We start from the raw sequence: 17,386 nt of genomic DNA on the forward strand, positions 1-17,386 counted from the left end.
TTCAACCAGAACTCACATTTAGATAACTTTGCATATAATTTCTTTTCTCTTAACACCTGCAAAACAATTCTCAGATGTCCTGCATGCTCTTCTTCCGTCTTAGAATATATCAATATATCATCTATGAACACCACAACAAAATTATCAAGGTACGGATGAAATATACGATTCATATATTCCATAAACACACCTGGAGCATTAGACACACCGAACGACATCACAGTGTATTCATAATGACCATGCCTCGTACGGAAAGCAGTCTTCGCAATATCATCTGACTTCACTCGGATCTGATGATAACCCGACCGCAAATCAGTCTTACTGAAAACATGAGCTCCAACCAACTGGTCCATCAAATCATCAATCCTCGGCAATGGATACCGATTCTTGATAGTCACCTTATTCAACTGCCGATAATCGACACACAACCTCATCGTACCTTCTTTCTTCTTCACTAACAATACTGGTGCACCCCAAGGAGAAACACTTGGACGCACAAACTTCTTCTCAAGCAATTCTTCAAGTTGCTTCTTCAATTCAACTAATTCAGTTGCCGACATTCTATAAGGAGACATCGACACTGGACTCGTACCTGGTACTAAGTCAATGGCAAATTCGACTTCACGTTCTGGAGGTAAATCACTTACATCCTCCGGAAACACATCCTGAAATTCACAGACAACAGGCAAATCTACACTCACCACTTTCTTATCCGCTTGCAGAGACGCAAATAAAGCGAATATCTGAGCTTCATCTTTCACAAAATCCCCCACCTGCCTAGCAGATAGAAATCTTGCCTCATCATTCTCACCAACTTCAGAAAACCGCACCGTCTTCCTATAGCAGTTGATAAACACGCCATAGAATTCTAGCCAATTCATTCCCAGAATAATATCAATTTGGTGCAAGGGTAAGCACACCAAATCAATCACGAACTCTCTCTCAAAGATCGTCAAATGACAACCTCGACAGACAACAGAAGTCTTCACAGAACCATTAGCAGGAGTATCTATCACCATACTTCCGCCTAGGGACGACATAATCACACCAATCCTGGTCGCACACTCATACGAAATAAACGAATGAGTAGCACCAGTGTCAACAATAGCAAGCAATTCAACATTATCAATCAAGCAAGTACCTTTAATCAGATTATCTTCTTTAGGAGCTTCAGCCCCACTCAGGGCAAACACCCTACCAGTAGTATGAGCTGCAGTAGCCGCCTTCTTCGGTTTCGAGCACTGCGAACTGATATGGCCTTTCTCGCCACAATTAAAACATGTCGGACCAGCATCCTTACATTCAGTAACTCTATGACCAGCCTGACCGCATCGGAAACATCTCAGCACTTTCTTGGTACAGCTATCAGCACGGTGGCCTGGCTCGCCACACTTGAAACATTTACCAGCTATGGGAGATCCTCCCCCACTTGGCTTCTTCTCATCTACTACTTTCTGCTTACCTTTACCATTCGGAGATGCATAAGGACTACCACGATCCTTATTCTTCTTCTCACTAAGACTCTTGTAATGAGCAGTCCTAGCCTTGCTATCTTCATCAAATATCCTGCACTTATTAACCAGTGTAGGAAACCTACGAATCTCCTGGTAACCAATGCCTTGTTTGATCTCGGGACGCAACCCGTTCTCAAACTTGACACACTTGGATTCCTCAGCATCAGCATCATTATAATGAGGACAATACTGCACCAGCTCCTCAAACTTCGAAGCGTAATCAGCAACAGACATGTTACCCTGCTTCAGTTCTAGAAATTCCATCTCCTTCTTACATCGCACATCAGCAGGAAAATATTTATCCAGAAAGACCGTCTTGAACCTTTCCCAAGTCATCTCAGCACCTGGTACTTCAATTCTCTGGCGAGTGTTATCCCACCAGTTTTCAGCCTCTTCAGATAACATATGCGTACCAAACTGCACCTTCTGTGCTTCAGTACACGTCATCACCCGGAAAATCTTCTCAATTTCCCTCAGCCAAATCTGAGCACCATCTGGATCATAGCGCCCTTTGAATGTAGGAGGGTTATTCTTCAGAAACCTTCCCAAATTCTTAAACTCGTCGACCGGCGGATTCTGCTGCGCCTGCATAGCCTGCGCCATAGCAGCCAAAGCCTCAGCAATCGCACGGTCATTTTCTCCAGCCATACTCTGCACAACACAACCACCACCGTTAAATATCGACAGTGTCATTTACACTAATCGACCAACAGGGAAAACATCACATTATGACTCGACTGGACTGACTATGCTCTGATACCACTAATGTAACACCCTTCTACCCAAACGACATATTTAAATAAATTATCAGAGTACAACATGTAGAAGAGTTTACATTTCTTACAACATAACACTTATCGCATCACAACATATAACATATTATTTATTTTATTAAAACTTCGCAGCGGACAACAACACAAATATTATCATTCATCATATAACAATTCATAATAATGTTTCAACATTATCTCAACAAAGCATCTCAACATATTAGTCATCATAAACAACGTAAATAATAACCAATTATCTATCGAATCCCATAACCCCGGTGTCACATGACCAGAGCATTTGACTCGACTCCGTAGAATAACTCTACACTTATTCTTCAAACCTCAACAATAGCTACTCCTCTTTATCTGCACATTGCTCATCATAGATGAACATAAACACATGCAGAAGGGGTGAGAATTACATTATTAAATAATAATATAACGACAGAAATATAAACATAAATATATTTCACATATGCCAACACAGCTCATCATAATCATCATAATCAACATACTCATGAACATCAACAAAACAACATATCAAATGCAATGCACACACCCATGCATGACTCAACACGACTCGGTATACCCATTTTGTGACCAACTACAGGATCACCACTCCCAGATTCATCACCATAGAATCCGAGTTCCCCGCAAGGAACCAAGCCTCTCCACAAGCCCAGAGTCAACAACATCATTGGAACTCAGTCCGTTCATCACTAGGCATCGGCCTTTCATGAATGCATGCACACCAAACATGCATCATAATCAACATAGCAACAACAGCATCATATAGTCATGTTATCATCATCATTAATAGCATGACATACAACTCAACAAAACAACAACAACATTACAACGATATCACATCTGGGAGTTTAAAACGCGAAAGCTGTCCGTCAAACTGATATGGCGAACGCCATTAGGCTAATGGCGAACGCCATTAGCGTTAAACGCTCTTATTCTGGAAAAACTGTCCGTCAAACTGATATGGCGAACGCCATTAGGCTAATGGCGAACGCCATTAGCATTAAACGCTCTTATTCTAGAAAAAAAGCCCAAATGGCGAACGCCAAAGGCATAATGGCGAACGTCATTTGGCTGTTATGTGCATAAATAAGATTTTAAGTGCGGAAACAGTGGACGCGCGGGCTTCTAAGCATATAACTCAACAAAACTCACAGATCGGAGAATTTCCATCAAAACCCCAAACTTTCCCAATCTCCCTAAAATCCCCAAAATCCATCAACAATCCAACATATATCATGAATTTGCTCGCATATTATCGTTTAATAAGGTTCAGACCCCTTACCTCTTTGGATTGAAGGAAGTTCTGAGCAATCTTTGGCCTTTTCCTCTTCCTTCTCTTTCTCTTCAGCGTTTCTCCCTTTCTCTGACTCTGAGGCAAAAATACGTGAAAACATTCTGAGTTCTCACCTTGGCCTCTTTTATCCACTTCCACTTTTACCCTTCCACTCTTCATATTCCATTTATTTTATTTATTTAATTATTATTAAAATAAATAACATCTATAATAATAATAATAATTCCCAATATTATTTAATAATTCATTTTACCTTCAAATAATCATATTAAAATAATATTTAAATTAATCTAACAATATTCTGGGTGTTACAAGTTGCACCGAACTGGGTTAATAATTGCTTGTGTCATTTGCTTTACCATTTTGTATCTTTATCCTATTTGTGTTAACAGATATTAGTGTCGTGACATTACCTTCGACATCTTATATCTGATACCAGAATTTCAAGTATAAAAGCTTTTACACAAGGTTTTTATTTATAAAACCACTTGTGTAGACAATAAGCCTAAAAAATACAACTTAAGTGTACCACATGTATAAAAATAATAGACATATTTAGTCCCTAAGTCCCTTAATTTAATTTAATGTTTCACTTTAGTTTGTTAACTAAAAAACATTATAAGTTAATCCGTTGACTTCACTTTTGTTACTCTATTTGGTCCCTTCCGTCAAATTATGGCAAAAAAAATGTTAAGTTATGGTGAAGTGGATGTACAATAAGGCTCAAGGTCCAAATGTGACTCAATATACTATAAAGTAGGGTTTCCACTTAAGTTTCTCATATTAACGTTGTTCACCTTCTGAGAAACTTAAGTGAAAACCATATTTTATAGTATAAATGTTGAGTCACATTTTGACATTGAGCCTTACTGTACACCCGAGTCAACATAACTTAACTTTTTTTGCCATAAATTGACGGAAGGGATCAAATAGTATAATCGAAATGAAGTTAAAGGACTATCTTGTAACGTTTTTTAGTTAAGAGACTAAAGCGACATATTAAATTAAGTTAAGGGACAAAACATGTATTAAGCCATAATAATATCATACTATTATAATAACTATTATTATAATAAGTATATATTTAATAACTACTATTCTAATAATAATAATAATAATAATAATAATAATAATAATAATAATAATAACTATTATTGTATTTATACACTATTCCATATTCTACTTAAGTACATTGTACCTTACGGTGTTCCATAATTCTCTCAAATACACTGTACCTTACGGTGTTCCTTATTTATTCTATCTCTCGTCAATATGTCCTTATGCGTGTGACTCTGTAGGTTCTCGTGACGTTGACAACTATATTAAATCAGACATTTAATATAATAAATAGTGAGCACTATCTAACAACACATCACAATTATCCAAGTCATGAAAATGACACGTGATTTGACAAAATCTTTATGTGATAATATTTGTTTGTACAATTACCCTTTTGTCCTCGTGTCTATATTGAACATAAGACATATATCGTGTCACATTTGTCCTATTCAATAGTGGGCACTTAGATATTTATCATGTTATGTAGGATGAACAAATTCTATATAGGTCACTCATGTCCCTCATCATGATTTGTGGAGTACCCATCAATTGTTTTTATGGTCTTCCAGTTACGGACAATATTTAATCAACAATAAAATACTCGACTCCTACATCTAGGGTCCAAAGTGGTTTTAGGTCGAAGGATGGTATACACTATTATTATTATCATGAGAATAATTTATGATACTTTGCATAACATTCTATGTAGTATTCTCATAGTGGGTAAATCTAGTATAAATATTACTCATAATATTCATACTTATGTGAAGACTTTATAAGTTTTTATCCATGATCCCTGAGATGTGATCATTAGTCTATTCACATAATAGTCTTAGTGCTTTAATGTTATCCCACTCACAATAAAGACAATCTAGGGATTTATTATTTTGGAAAGACAAACATAATAAATAAATGCCTTTTAATTATTGATAAATAATTTGATAAAAGTATCAAGTTCTAATAAAACTATTGGCCTCTAGGACTTACACCAATAATCACGCATAGAGTTTAGACTCTTTTTAGCTTGAAAGTTTCCATATAGTGTTTCCTGGAGATTTCTTGGTCTCCTTTAATGACTCTAACTCGCCCTTCAGAGAGTAGGTACTTCATGCACAAGTATAAAGTAGGTAAGGCGGTGTCCAACCAATTAAAAGTTGGTCGCCCTATAATCATATTACAAGAAGTGGGGGTGTCTATAACCAGATACCTGACCTTAATCTTATTAGCTTATTCTCTTACTCCAAAGGTGGTCTTCAACATTATATAACATTTTGCATGCACCTGCTCCCCAACGAACCATACAAGTGATCCCTTGAAAGCTTTTACGTCACATGTGTCAAAGCGGAGCCTTGCAAATGCATCCAAATAAAAGATATATATAAAACTCTCTTGATCTACCAAGACTCTTCTGATTTTCCAGTCATCACACCCCACGATGATGACCATGGGGTCATCGTTGTGGGGATGGATACATGCTTCTTCTTTCTTTGAAAAAGAGATCTCGACCTCTGGCATCTTGATCTTGCCTTCCTTTGATTCATATGGAAGATCCTTTATATTTAATACCTAGCAAACATATCTTTATAAGTGGAGCTAGTTTCTCTGCCCTTTGTAAATCCTCCTGCAATAGTGTTAAATGTATGACACACGACCTTGTCGCCATCTTCTTTGGATGATTCCTTTCCCTTTTTGGGCCTAGGGCTTCTAGTGTCATCATGCCCGCGAGATTTGGTTTTGCTTGACCCCTAGAGAGGAGTCTTCTTTAACATATTTCTTCAGGTGGCCTTATTGGACCACACATTATATCTCTTTCTTAAGTTGGTAGAAATCTTCAGTGTGATGTCCTTTCACCCTATGGAACTTACTCCATATGCCAGGCTCATGTACCATAACCTCTTCCTTTAGTGTAGGAAGTGTATGAATATCATGTATGTGGAGAAATTTGCGCCATATATGCTCATGAAAAGTGTTCAGAGGCGTGAAGGTCTCCATAGCCTTTCCGTTCCGCTTAAATGTTTACATGTCCCTGACAGGCGAGGTGTGGCTGCTTTTCCATGGGTGTTTCCCACCTTCGAAGTTAGGAACATGCTTTTTCACATCACGTGCCTTCTTTTTGGTGTTTCTCTTTTCTCCCTTTATATATCATTCCCCCTTGTGACTATCTCCACTAGCAAAGAGGCTGGTCAGTGGGCAAATGATTCGTTAAAGTGCCTTGTTTTGAGACCATTTTGAAATGCCCCTACGAACATTTCTTGGTTTGGATGGACAAATCTTATGGTGGCTTCATTGAAACAGGCAAAGTATTCCCTCAATGACTCCGAGAGACCATATAGAATATTAAACAGACTGGTGGTGGACATCTTTCTATGTCGACTAACTACGGACTAGTGCACGAGTTTCTTCACCAGCTCCTGGTAGCTGGCGATGAAAGCTCAGGTTATACCCATATACCATCATAAGGTTTCATATTTGAAAGTTATAGACAAGAGCTTGCACTTCAACGATTTCGAAGCTCCTATGATGGCCATCCACGTGTTGATAGAGGAGGCGTGCTTGTAAGGGTCACTTCGCCTTGATACCTTCGGGAATAAGTGCCTCATATATCTCACCTGAAAGTGGTTGGAGGTCCAACACTTCCATTTCTTTTGCATATATGGTTTCTTGTTGGTGTTGCTGGATGTTTAGGACGTTGTCCTCCGAATTCTGGTAGCGCAATTCACACAAAGCGGCACATATCTTTATTATGGAAATGATATTGTTGTTAGTCACCATGACTTTAAACAACTAGGGTTAAGAGAAAAGGTTTTGACAAGTGTTAAAGTGGAAGTGATAAGTGAAGGTTTGACCAAAGTTAGTTTTACTAGGCCCCAACAGTGGGCGTCACCATATTTGTCAAAAGTACAGATGCATGTCACCCCTATGCATGTAGGGGTGACCAAAGGATCTAAGGAATTATGGTGGTTTTAGGACTAGCTCATGGTGGTGAGAAACAATGTTTTGAGGTGTTTTTGGCTATGAAGAGGCTAAACTCACGTGAGATGAGAAACTTTGTATCTTTGAGTTGTCTCATTAACCTTAGAGTCAAAGTATTTATAAAGACTTATGGGCCTATATTTAAAAGACTATTGGGCGTAGTAACCACTCCACTTTGACTTGAGAAGCTGTTGGCTACCTATTTATTAGGAAGTCGTGTTAGGATTTTTTGCACACATGGTTATAAGTTATACACATGGAACTCTCCACGTTTCTCATCAAGGCGAGTAACCAGCAAAGTAATGGTTATATATGGACGCAATACTCCAAGGCGATCACTTTATGAGACTTGACCCAATATCACATTGTCACGAGCTTTTGCAAATATATCACTACAACCTAATATTTCACATCCCCTATTTATAGAATTTTGAAGTATCACCGTTATTCACGTTATAAATATTTTTTCTTTCAAAGTTAGAGTCCTTTTGTTTTTTTTAAACAATATAGCGAAAAAATTAAAATTATTTTACCACACTTTATTATGATGTTGAATTGAGATTGATTCTCAATATAATAATTATTCATATTTCAAAAATATATTAAATTTTTATTTTTAAACAAATAATTAGATGTTTTTAATAATAATAAATTTTAGAACAATAATTTTATTGCTTTTCTCTCAAAATTTAAATTATATGTCAAAAACATATATTTAAATTTGTATGAAACAATAAAACTAGATTTGTTTAAAAAAAATAATTTTATGTTAATACTCTCTACAAATAAAAAATAAAAAAAATGTTTTTTTTTTGGGTCAGTCAAAGAAAAACGTTAATTTTGTGGTAATCGATAAACGACTCCGAAATGTTTTCGCAAAGCATTTCCAACCCGGCTCATGTAATTCGGGTTTTAGGGTTTTGGCTCTGCTCTATAAATTAACAAGCAGCATCTCCTTCCTCAATATCAACCGTTCCTTAATAGGGTTTGGCATTTGCCGATCTAGATCTATAAATTCATCTCATCCCAAGTCTCGCCCTTAACGCGATAGCCTTGATGCACGTGCTAGATCTCTGCCGTTCGTGTTGCAGTTCTCCCTAATTTTCACGGCCGATCTGTGGTAAAGTACAGGAAGAATTTCAGTTTGATTTGCATTTTTGTTTGTTGAATTTGCCTCACTACACCTTTAGCTTGTTTTCGTATATTTGCCATGAAAATCAAAGCTAGTCATAGAGGCACAAATTGAATCCTAGGCGGTTTTCACGTGGTGCTTTAACTTTTCAATGTTTATGCCTCTAAAAAAATTCGCCATATTTTTTTCTACATTTTCCAGATTTTTGATTAAATTTGGCTATGATTACATATTATCCGCGCTTCTGAGTTTTCACCATGAAGTATATCGGAATAAATGGTTGAATTTCTTGATATGAGCCAGATTTTAATTTCAATTTCATAAGACTATTCTCTGTTTTTATTTATAGTTTTTTTTTAATTTACTTAGATTAGGTTTCAATTTTTCTAACATTTGGCTATGATGACAATTTAATCAGCTTTATGCCAGTTCTGCTTCTGAAAAATCGTGATTGATAGAGCTGTAATTTATTCTGAGCCTTTGTGTATTACTTACCTTAAGTATTATGTTTGTAATGGCTTAATTTGATTATTTATACTGGCCTATGATTATATTATATCCGAACTGCATGAGGTGTTTTGGATCCAAGCCCCTGTTTACAGGGAGAACCTACTTGGTGAAGGGACATTCATATGACAATGGATTTCTATGAGGCTTTCATAATGTATAATTATTTAATTTCATTTGTTTTATACCGATGATGTTTTTTAACAATCCAACTTGTCTGAGGTTGTGGTTAACCCAAGATCCTGTTCGCAGGGTGAACCTACTTGGTGTTGTCACATTTCCAATGACATAAAGAGATTAAACTGAGGTTTACTATTGTTGTTAATATTACTTTTTTAATCTTAGTGATATTGAGTTTTAACTATACTCTTTTCCATTGTTTATTAATTGGTCAAGAGTCTGAACAAACTCATAGATTTAGTGTTGTCTATCAGCTTCATCTTTAGTAACCACGAGAATGGAGTTAAATAACAGCACCAAATTATTTCCATAATTTATTTTTGAATTACCGAGTTTGTTGCAATGATTATAAAAATTCCTCGTACTGAATGCTATTGCCATAGCATGACAGACACCTTACACCCATAGAATATGAGCAACACCCTTTTATCTTTCAATTGACATTATTTGCAACAACAGAACGAGACTATTCCGTTTACTGTGTCACCAAATTATAATATTAAAATTGCAAAATAATATTCAGTTATCATATTTAATGAATACACTAATGTAGGGGTGGACATCGGTTGGGTTGGAATCGGTTTTCGGGTCCAAATTCCCAATCCGACCTAACCATCGGTTGGAAAAAACATAACCAAAACCGTCCGGTTTGCAATTCGGTTATTTTCGGTTTCGGTTTTGTTCGGTTCGGTTTCATAATGCGGTTTATTCGGTTTTAAAAATAATTGAGTTCATTCCAAAATAAACCCAACACAAGTGGATTAATCCATGGATGTTTCACTTATTAAATATTCTCCATTATTGCTTGCAAAACACTTTTAATATTCATTAATATCCATTATTGCTTGCAAAACACTGTAATAGCAAAATAGAAAAATACAGAACAATTTGTTATCATGCTATATAGAAAAATACTAAAGGTTGAAAATCCTTCCAGTAGGGTTCAGAACAATTTGTTATCATGCTATAATGTGAATACAAAGGCAACAACTTCACATATATAATAGTATTCATTAAACTAGACATATAATATTGATCAGTTATATACATATTTTTCAGGTGTAACCAAGAGACTGCATAATGATGGCACAACAAAAGCCAACACAAAATATTCAAAACACTGGCTTGTGTCTCGTATAGCTTCTATGGATGTTAAGATTAACATGTTACACCAATTTCTACTCTACAAAATGTACAAAATATATAACTAGTCAAAAGGTATACTTGGATAAATGCCGAGTCATCAGTCATGCTTCAATTTCTTTGCCACTAGTATGAGTTTCATCATTTTTAGAATCCTCTTCATCTTCATCAGCTAGTTTTGTTAGCTCTTCTTGAATCATAGTCTTTAGAGATGCCTTTCTTGGGGTGAGATCCGTATCGAATTGCTTATCTGAACAATGATCAGCAATTGTGTTGGTCATATAAAATTAGCCTAAACTCTCATTATTATTTTCATGAATTGCATGATTTCCTTCTATCTCCATTCATTTACTGATATATAAAGGGACATTGCTCTTAAAGCCATAAAAGTTATTTTGATCTTAAACCAAGGACAAACAGGTAATAATAGCAAATTATGCATACCGAGTAGCTTCAGAATGTCGGTAAATGTCGCCTGCAAAAGAGAAGAAAATGTTCTACTTTGGAACAGAAAACCTTAACTAGGGAGAGGCATAATTAAGATTAAAATCAAAAGATTAGGAGGAATGATCAACACAACAACAATCTTAATCTTAGTTCTATAAATTCCACTAGTAGTGATGAATGAATTGAACAACTTTCGAAGATAATGAAACATCATACCGTATTGAAGTCAACTTGTTTGAAAATATCACATATTGCATTGCGTAACTGATCATCACTGGGTTTTGACTCTGAAAGCCAAATTTATTGGTTTCATGGTTTTAAAGCACTTTACCACGTCTAGTATATATCTAAAATTACATTTTAAGTTTCAGCAGTTAAAAACATGAAATCTCACCTTAGCAGAGCGTTTTGACGTTGATGCTCCAGATCTCGATGAACCTTGCTTTGTTATGCGCTTGCGCTTTTTTCCTTTAATAGACTGATAATAAGGAAAACATAAATATGAATAGTTGCACCAGAAACACCCGTCTTGTGTTAAAGCAGACTATAATAATAACACACTTGGGAAAAGATTGAAAAGTAGAGGTTAGTATTATAAACCTTTTCTTGTTCTTCAAGCAATACAGCCCTTGTCACATGAGGGGCAACCAAAAAGTTTATTAGCTTTGCAATAATATCTTCCTGCATATGTAGAAGATTAATAGCATGAGAAATTAACACGTTAAATCAACGACAACATCAAGGACTGCATTGACAATTCCCCTGATGCACACAATGTACTCAAGCATGAAATGTGTCAACCGGGCTAAACCAACAAACCTTCCTAGTATTTGCCTTTGCAACTTGTATGTCAAGCACATCACAGACATCCAGCAACTTCTCTTTATTACACTTGTCTAATTTTTCTTTTACTTTAATCATTTGCTTTTCCTGCAGTAACAACATTTGGTTTTAGAAGCTTAGGCATAAAAGCAAGAATTCATTTTGTTATATATAACTTGGTTGCCAGTTACAAGCATACCTCATTTTCATACCATACAAAACCAGAGAACCTTGATATGTTTTTCTTAACCTCAGGTGCCTGTAAATTACACAGCAAAACATTAGTTAAATAGAAGTAAAATAACATCTGTTTGACCTGTTAATTTCATTATTCCATGTAAGTGTAACCTTTTAACAGTCTAAGGATGAACTCTCCTATAACATTAACTATATATGTTAACAGAAAACAAGTGGTGAAAAATATCAGTAATGAAAAACTTTGATTGTTCGAGAAGTAGGATATTATACCTTTCCTCTCCTACAAAAGAGGATTGTATGTAACATTTCGAACACTGAATTGTTATGAAACTAGCAGCAGTGGCTGCCCAAAAAGTCTGTCCAAAAAGTTTCTGAGTCATGATTCTCATAACAACAGCAATATGAAATAACAACAATCTGAAATAAATAAACATGATTCTCATAAATAACAACAATCTGAAATAAATAAACATAACAAATGATCCATGAACATTATGCAGAGGCATTACCTTCCTGATGACCAGCAAACGCAGTAGCTACTGAAACGGTTCCATCCTTAGTTTCAAAAAATGACTCCAAAAAAGAAAGGCTTGTCTTATTGAATCACAAAGTGACTCCAAAATATTCAAAAATTCACAGCTGCAAATCAAATCAAATCAGTATAGTTAAACCAATGTAAGACATAAAACAAAACTATATTTTTCATACCTAGGCGAGAATTAAACAGGCCCAGCCTGTGTAGGAGCAGCTGCTCCACCAGTAGCTACTTGAAACTCTACAAGTTGTTTAAACATACGTTAAACATATAGCAAGAGGCTTAATTTTAACAAATATTTAAAATAATGTTAAAAGAGACAAAGTTTTCATTAATAACGTACCTGAAACAATTGATTCACTAATCTCATATTCTTCAGTCATATTAAGGACATTTAGATCATTGTCGGAAGGCTTCAACCAGTTTTGAGTACATATAAGCGCTTCGACCATATCTGGACTCAAAGAGCTCCTATAGATATCTAAAATCCTCCCCCCCCGTGCTAAAAGCACTTTCTGAGGCTACACTAGAAACAGGTGTTGCCAACACATCCCGAACCAAGGTTGCTAATATAGGATAACAGGTGCAATTTTCCTTCCACCAATTAAGAATACTAAAATTTTCCCCCTCCCCGCAACAAGGGTCACCTAAGTACTTCTCTAGTTCATTTTCATTTTCAATTGTGTCTTTTTCCTTCAGATGTTTCTTAAAAGCATTAGCCCTTGTAAAAGGTGATGGTTCTTTTGGTTGGGAAGATGCTTCTCCAAGGGAAGTGCTCCCTGGTGCACTTAAAGGACTAGCCCCAACATTCTTATCATGATCAGATTTATGCCAATTATATAGTTTAAACAAACTAGTTTTGACACATTCAATATTTTTCTTGGCAAGGTCACTAGAATGCCCATACATATCATTAAAAGACCACTCAATATAGTTAAACTTAAACCTAGGATCAAAGATCACTCCATAGTAAAGAAAATGATTCACTTTTCCCACATCCCCCCAATACTTATCATATTTAACCTTCATATGTGAAATCATTGGAGCCACATAAGAATTCAAGTTAAATGAAGCTTCTTGAAGCTCACACAAAATTGAAGACAAGTTATGAAAAGCTAAATGCAAGGACACTTCTTGCGAAGTTGAAAACACTTTGGTTGCCTCATAGAAGGTTTGTAAGAAAACCACAAAAGCCCTAACTTTTTTCCAATCCTGAGAACCGGGTGGACCGGTAAGGAGGTCAAAATATTCGATGTATCCAGGATCCTCATCAATCATATTGTCAAATGCAGCTTCAAACTTTTCAGCAGCATCCAACATTAGGTAAGTGGAATTCCACCTTGTAGAAACATCAAGACAAAGTTTTTTTTTACAAGTTATGCCCGCAAGTTCAACACACTCCTTAAACTTCATAGCTCTTTGTGGAGAAGACCTTACAAACCTAACAGCAGTGCGAACTGATTCAATAGACCCTTCATGTTCTTTTTCACCATCTCTCACTACCAAGTTCAAGACATGGGCAACACACCTCATATGCAAATAATCACCTACACCCAGTAAAGCATTCTTGCTCTTAAGTCTTCTATCCAAATAACTCACAGCCACATCATTTGCTGTTGCGTTATCCAGGGTAATTGTAGACACTTTCCTAAGCCCCCATTCCCTCAAAACGTCCTCGACTTTCATGCCAATGGTATCACCTTTGTGGTTTGGAACTAAAGAGAAACTAATAATTTTTTTTTGGTACTTCCAAGCAGTGTCAATGAAGTGTGCAGTGGTGGCCATATAACTAAGGTTTTGTATCGAAGTCCAACAGTCTGTGGTTAGTGCAACCCTAGTACAATCAGATTTAAAAAAGGCTTTAAGACGTGACTTTTCAGCTAGGTAAAGCTGAAAACAATCCCTAGCAACGGTTCTCCTAGTAGGGATAGCCATTTGGGGTTGCAATTGTTTACACATTTGCTTAAAACCAACACCCTCAACCACTCTAAAGGAATGTTCATCAAGGATAACAAAGGTATTAATGGCCTTCCTACAGGCTGCAGCATTAAACCTTTGACTAGTTGGAACTAAAAACCCACCCTCGCCGCTTACAAGGTTTGTCTGATTGGGGTCTTTCAACAAAAGGGCAGGGTTTTTGTAACACACTTTCGAGTGAGCTAGCATGTTAGAAGTACCATATATTTTAGGGTCACATCGGTACCTTTTATGACAGTGTTTACACGCGGCTATAGGTTCAGGCTCATCCGGTAAAATGTTAAACTCTTCCCAAACCGTAGAAGTTTTTCTACTACCACTAGCATTAAGTTTCCTTTTTCGAAGTGGAGGGAGTGCAGTACCAGCAGCTGCTCCTATAATTCATACATTTAAAAATGACAGCATAACATGTATCACTTATTAAACAAACACTCAGTATAAAAATGACAGGTGATGGCATTACCTTGACTCACTCCTTGATCTACAACTCCGCTAGGAACTCCAACTCCTTGCAAGCTAGGAACTCCAACTCCTTGCAAGCTACTTTTGCCGCGCTCCATCTTCCAGTACCAAAACACAACCAACAAAACAAGAATTGTCAATTAGAAACATAAAACAGAAGGAAAAAGATGAGATGAGAAATACACATGGGTGGTGATTTGTGGTTGAATAATGGACGGCGACGGTTCTTCGTTAAACAATGAAACCACGAACTAGCATCAACCGAAAAATTGGAAGGTAGAAAGAGTTAGTTCTTAAACGATGAAACCACGAACTGGAAATTGAAAGGATGAACCCTAGAATCAACCGATTACCTGAGAGAATGATGAACCCTAGCGGAGTAACGTTGCTGTTTGTGCGTATGAATCTCACGAAGAAGTGGAACTAATGAATTGAGATTTGAGACTGAGAGAAGTGTGAACCCTAACGTTGCTGTTTCTACTGAACCCTAGCGAAGAAGTGGTCTATAACATAATTTCTACTGAACCGGTCGGTTTAGGATATCATCGGGTCCATAAATTCAAACCTAAACCGACCGGTTTAACCCATGTGAACCCAAGATTATTCAAACCGTCAAACCGAAAAACCGACTCACCCGAACCGGTGTCTAAGGGGCCACATGGTTTGGTCGGTTTGGGCTGGGTTTCATTAATTTGTCCAGCGCTACACTAATGTAATCAGACTTTTTTATATATAAATTTTTTACTATTTTTTGTCATCATTGTAGTTTCATGGTGTACATTATTTCAGTTTTTGCTAACTTTGATGTCTAATAGAGTAATAATGGTGAAGCCGATGAAACACAACTTTGTTAAAGTAATCTTTGATATACATGAATGCATAAGACTTGAACAATAATTCTTAAATCACATAAGCAAAAATTCAACTCAAAAATTAAATCAAAGACATTCACCACACTCAAAAAATATTCTCTTTGAACAAAATGTCTTCCTTGGACAAGGTTCTCTCTCAACTTTGTAGTGTAATTCACATTTTTACTTATGTCAGACCACTACTTATGCCAGATCACCAATTGACAAAAAGATATGATATCAAATATTCAGGGCAACTCTAATCAAAACAACGATAAAGAATCAAATTACTCAAATATTAATTCTACTCTTTTTGATTATACAACCTTAAACAAATAAAAATATTAATCAAAAAACAGTTTTGTAATGTCAAAAGGCTTCAAACCAAACTTTCTAATCTATAACCAAATAAAATAGGAATCTCATAAAAAAAGGTAATGAAGGTCACCGAAATCGCCATCTACTCAAAACTTAACCATATTTATTCAACTCTATCAATTACACATTTGAAACTCTAATATAGAATGTCTTTACCTTGAAATTGTGTAATCGTTGAACTCTCTCCTGTCATCTTCCTTCCTATGATTGCTCTAATCTATCGTCTCTATTTTCAATTTTTCAATTTCATGATCTAACAAAATTTTCCCTCATGATCTATTTATTTAAAATAAAAATTCTCATTTAGTTACTTCATCCCCAGTTTCCCTTCATACCATCACCAAACTCTATCTATATATATCTATTTATAATCAAATATTATCTAAATTGTTTAAAATCATAATTTTTTAATTATTCTAATAATACAATTATTCACTTAAAATAATAATTCTTTGAGTCAAACATGAATATAAGTCATATTTGATTTTATAATTTTTGTATTCTGCCTTATAATGTGAAGATTTTATATCTATTGCATTGAGTACACTATTTAGTGATGTGATTTGTTTACGTGCATTTAATTTCTTTATTTTAAAAAAGAATTATTATTGTTTTTAGATTTAATTAATTAATTTAAAAATAAATAAATTTGTCCTCTTTATTAAATCTCATAACACAAAATTCATCTAACCAATTATTTCATCTCTTTGGTGGTGTTCCAAATTTATTTCGCCCCATTTGTTTGCCATTGTACTATAAAAATAAATTATATCTATATCAAATATTTAATTGACCACATGAATTTATGAAATTTAGAGCGATTCTTGGGCTTACACTTGTGATGAGTTTGCAACTTTCAATTTATGTACACAAGGGGCAAGTTTCTTCTGCATCTTTATAGTATATCTTTTAGTTTTTATTCCTAGGATGACCTCATCAAATTTTTACTTATATTTGGGATATGGGTTTGTCAAAATATAAGTTCTCAAATCTCATACAGGTTCTCAAAATACAAATTCTTAAATCTCATACTCATCAATTAGTTTTTGTAGAGTTTGCATATATAGTTTATAGATTAAAATCCAAAGGTTCAAAATAGTGATAAAAGAAAATG

General features: G+C 35.6%; 3 protein-coding genes, 1 long non-coding RNA gene and 6 other non-coding genes across 11 annotated transcripts; 7 read left to right on the forward strand and 3 right to left on the reverse strand.

Moving 5' to 3' along the window:
* Window positions 1–8,473: 8,473 nt before the first annotated feature.
* Window positions 8,474–10,939, forward strand: LOC127086843 (uncharacterized). Its single transcript, XR_007789652.1, has 2 exons — window positions 8,474–8,760; window positions 10,519–10,939. It is a non-coding gene; the product is annotated as an uncharacterized LOC127086843 (long non-coding RNA).
* LOC127089991 (small nucleolar RNA U36a) lies at window positions 8,989–9,074 on the forward strand. Its single transcript, XR_007791535.1, has one exon. It is a non-coding gene; the product is annotated as a small nucleolar RNA U36a (small nucleolar RNA).
* On the forward strand, window positions 9,164–9,255 carry LOC127089765 (small nucleolar RNA Z223). The gene has a single exon (XR_007791319.1). It is a non-coding gene; the product is annotated as a small nucleolar RNA Z223 (small nucleolar RNA).
* LOC127089771 (small nucleolar RNA Z278) lies at window positions 9,313–9,427 on the forward strand. Its single transcript, XR_007791325.1, has one exon. It is a non-coding gene; the product is annotated as a small nucleolar RNA Z278 (small nucleolar RNA).
* LOC127089772 (small nucleolar RNA Z278) lies at window positions 9,466–9,588 on the forward strand. The gene has a single exon (XR_007791326.1). It is a non-coding gene; the product is annotated as a small nucleolar RNA Z278 (small nucleolar RNA).
* On the forward strand, window positions 9,658–9,763 carry LOC127089977 (small nucleolar RNA snoR97). Its single transcript, XR_007791522.1, has one exon. It is a non-coding gene; the product is annotated as a small nucleolar RNA snoR97 (small nucleolar RNA).
* Window positions 9,793–9,880, forward strand: LOC127089987 (small nucleolar RNA snoR8a). Its single transcript, XR_007791531.1, has one exon. It is a non-coding gene; the product is annotated as a small nucleolar RNA snoR8a (small nucleolar RNA).
* A 477-nt stretch (window positions 10,940–11,416) lies between the features above and the next one.
* Window positions 11,417–12,375, reverse strand: LOC127082310 (DEK domain-containing chromatin-associated protein 3). The gene is made up of 5 exons (XM_051022548.1): window positions 12,340–12,375; window positions 12,071–12,130; window positions 11,869–11,979; window positions 11,650–11,730; window positions 11,417–11,527 (listed from the first exon to the last, which is right to left on the reverse strand). The coding sequence occupies exons 1-5, from the start codon at window positions 12,373–12,375 to the stop codon at window positions 11,417–11,419; spliced, it is 399 nt and encodes a 132-aa protein (XP_050878505.1).
* Window positions 12,376–12,405: 30 nt separating this feature from the next.
* LOC127086842 (zinc finger BED domain-containing protein RICESLEEPER 1-like) lies at window positions 12,406–14,512 on the reverse strand. 2 transcript variants are annotated; one of them, XM_051027653.1, is made up of 4 exons: window positions 12,948–14,512; window positions 12,778–12,844; window positions 12,579–12,708; window positions 12,406–12,425 (listed from the first exon to the last, which is right to left on the reverse strand). In XM_051027653.1, exon 1 carries the CDS (start codon window positions 14,387–14,389, stop codon window positions 13,076–13,078), a length of 1,314 nt encoding a protein of 437 aa, XP_050883610.1. In that variant the 5' UTR covers window positions 14,390–14,512; the 3' UTR covers window positions 12,406–12,425; window positions 12,579–12,708; window positions 12,778–12,844; window positions 12,948–13,075. The 2 variants fall into 2 exon arrangements, with proteins under 2 accessions (XP_050883610.1, XP_050883611.1); XM_051027654.1 differs by lacking the exon at window positions 12,406–12,425 and adding an exon at window positions 12,431–12,486.
* Window positions 14,394–15,223, reverse strand: LOC127082311 (uncharacterized). Its single transcript, XM_051022549.1, has 3 exons — window positions 15,045–15,223; window positions 14,478–14,955; window positions 14,394–14,421 (listed from the first exon to the last, which is right to left on the reverse strand). Exons 1-3 carry the CDS (start codon window positions 15,139–15,141, stop codon window positions 14,394–14,396), a joined length of 603 nt encoding a protein of 200 aa, XP_050878506.1. The 5' UTR covers window positions 15,142–15,223.
* Between the last annotated feature and the right edge of the window lie 2,163 nt (window positions 15,224–17,386).

This window comes from Lathyrus oleraceus, chromosome 5 (genome assembly GCF_024323335.1).
Source record: "Lathyrus oleraceus cultivar Zhongwan6 chromosome 5, CAAS_Psat_ZW6_1.0, whole genome shotgun sequence".
NCBI lineage: Eukaryota > Viridiplantae > Streptophyta > Magnoliopsida > Fabales > Fabaceae > Lathyrus > Lathyrus oleraceus.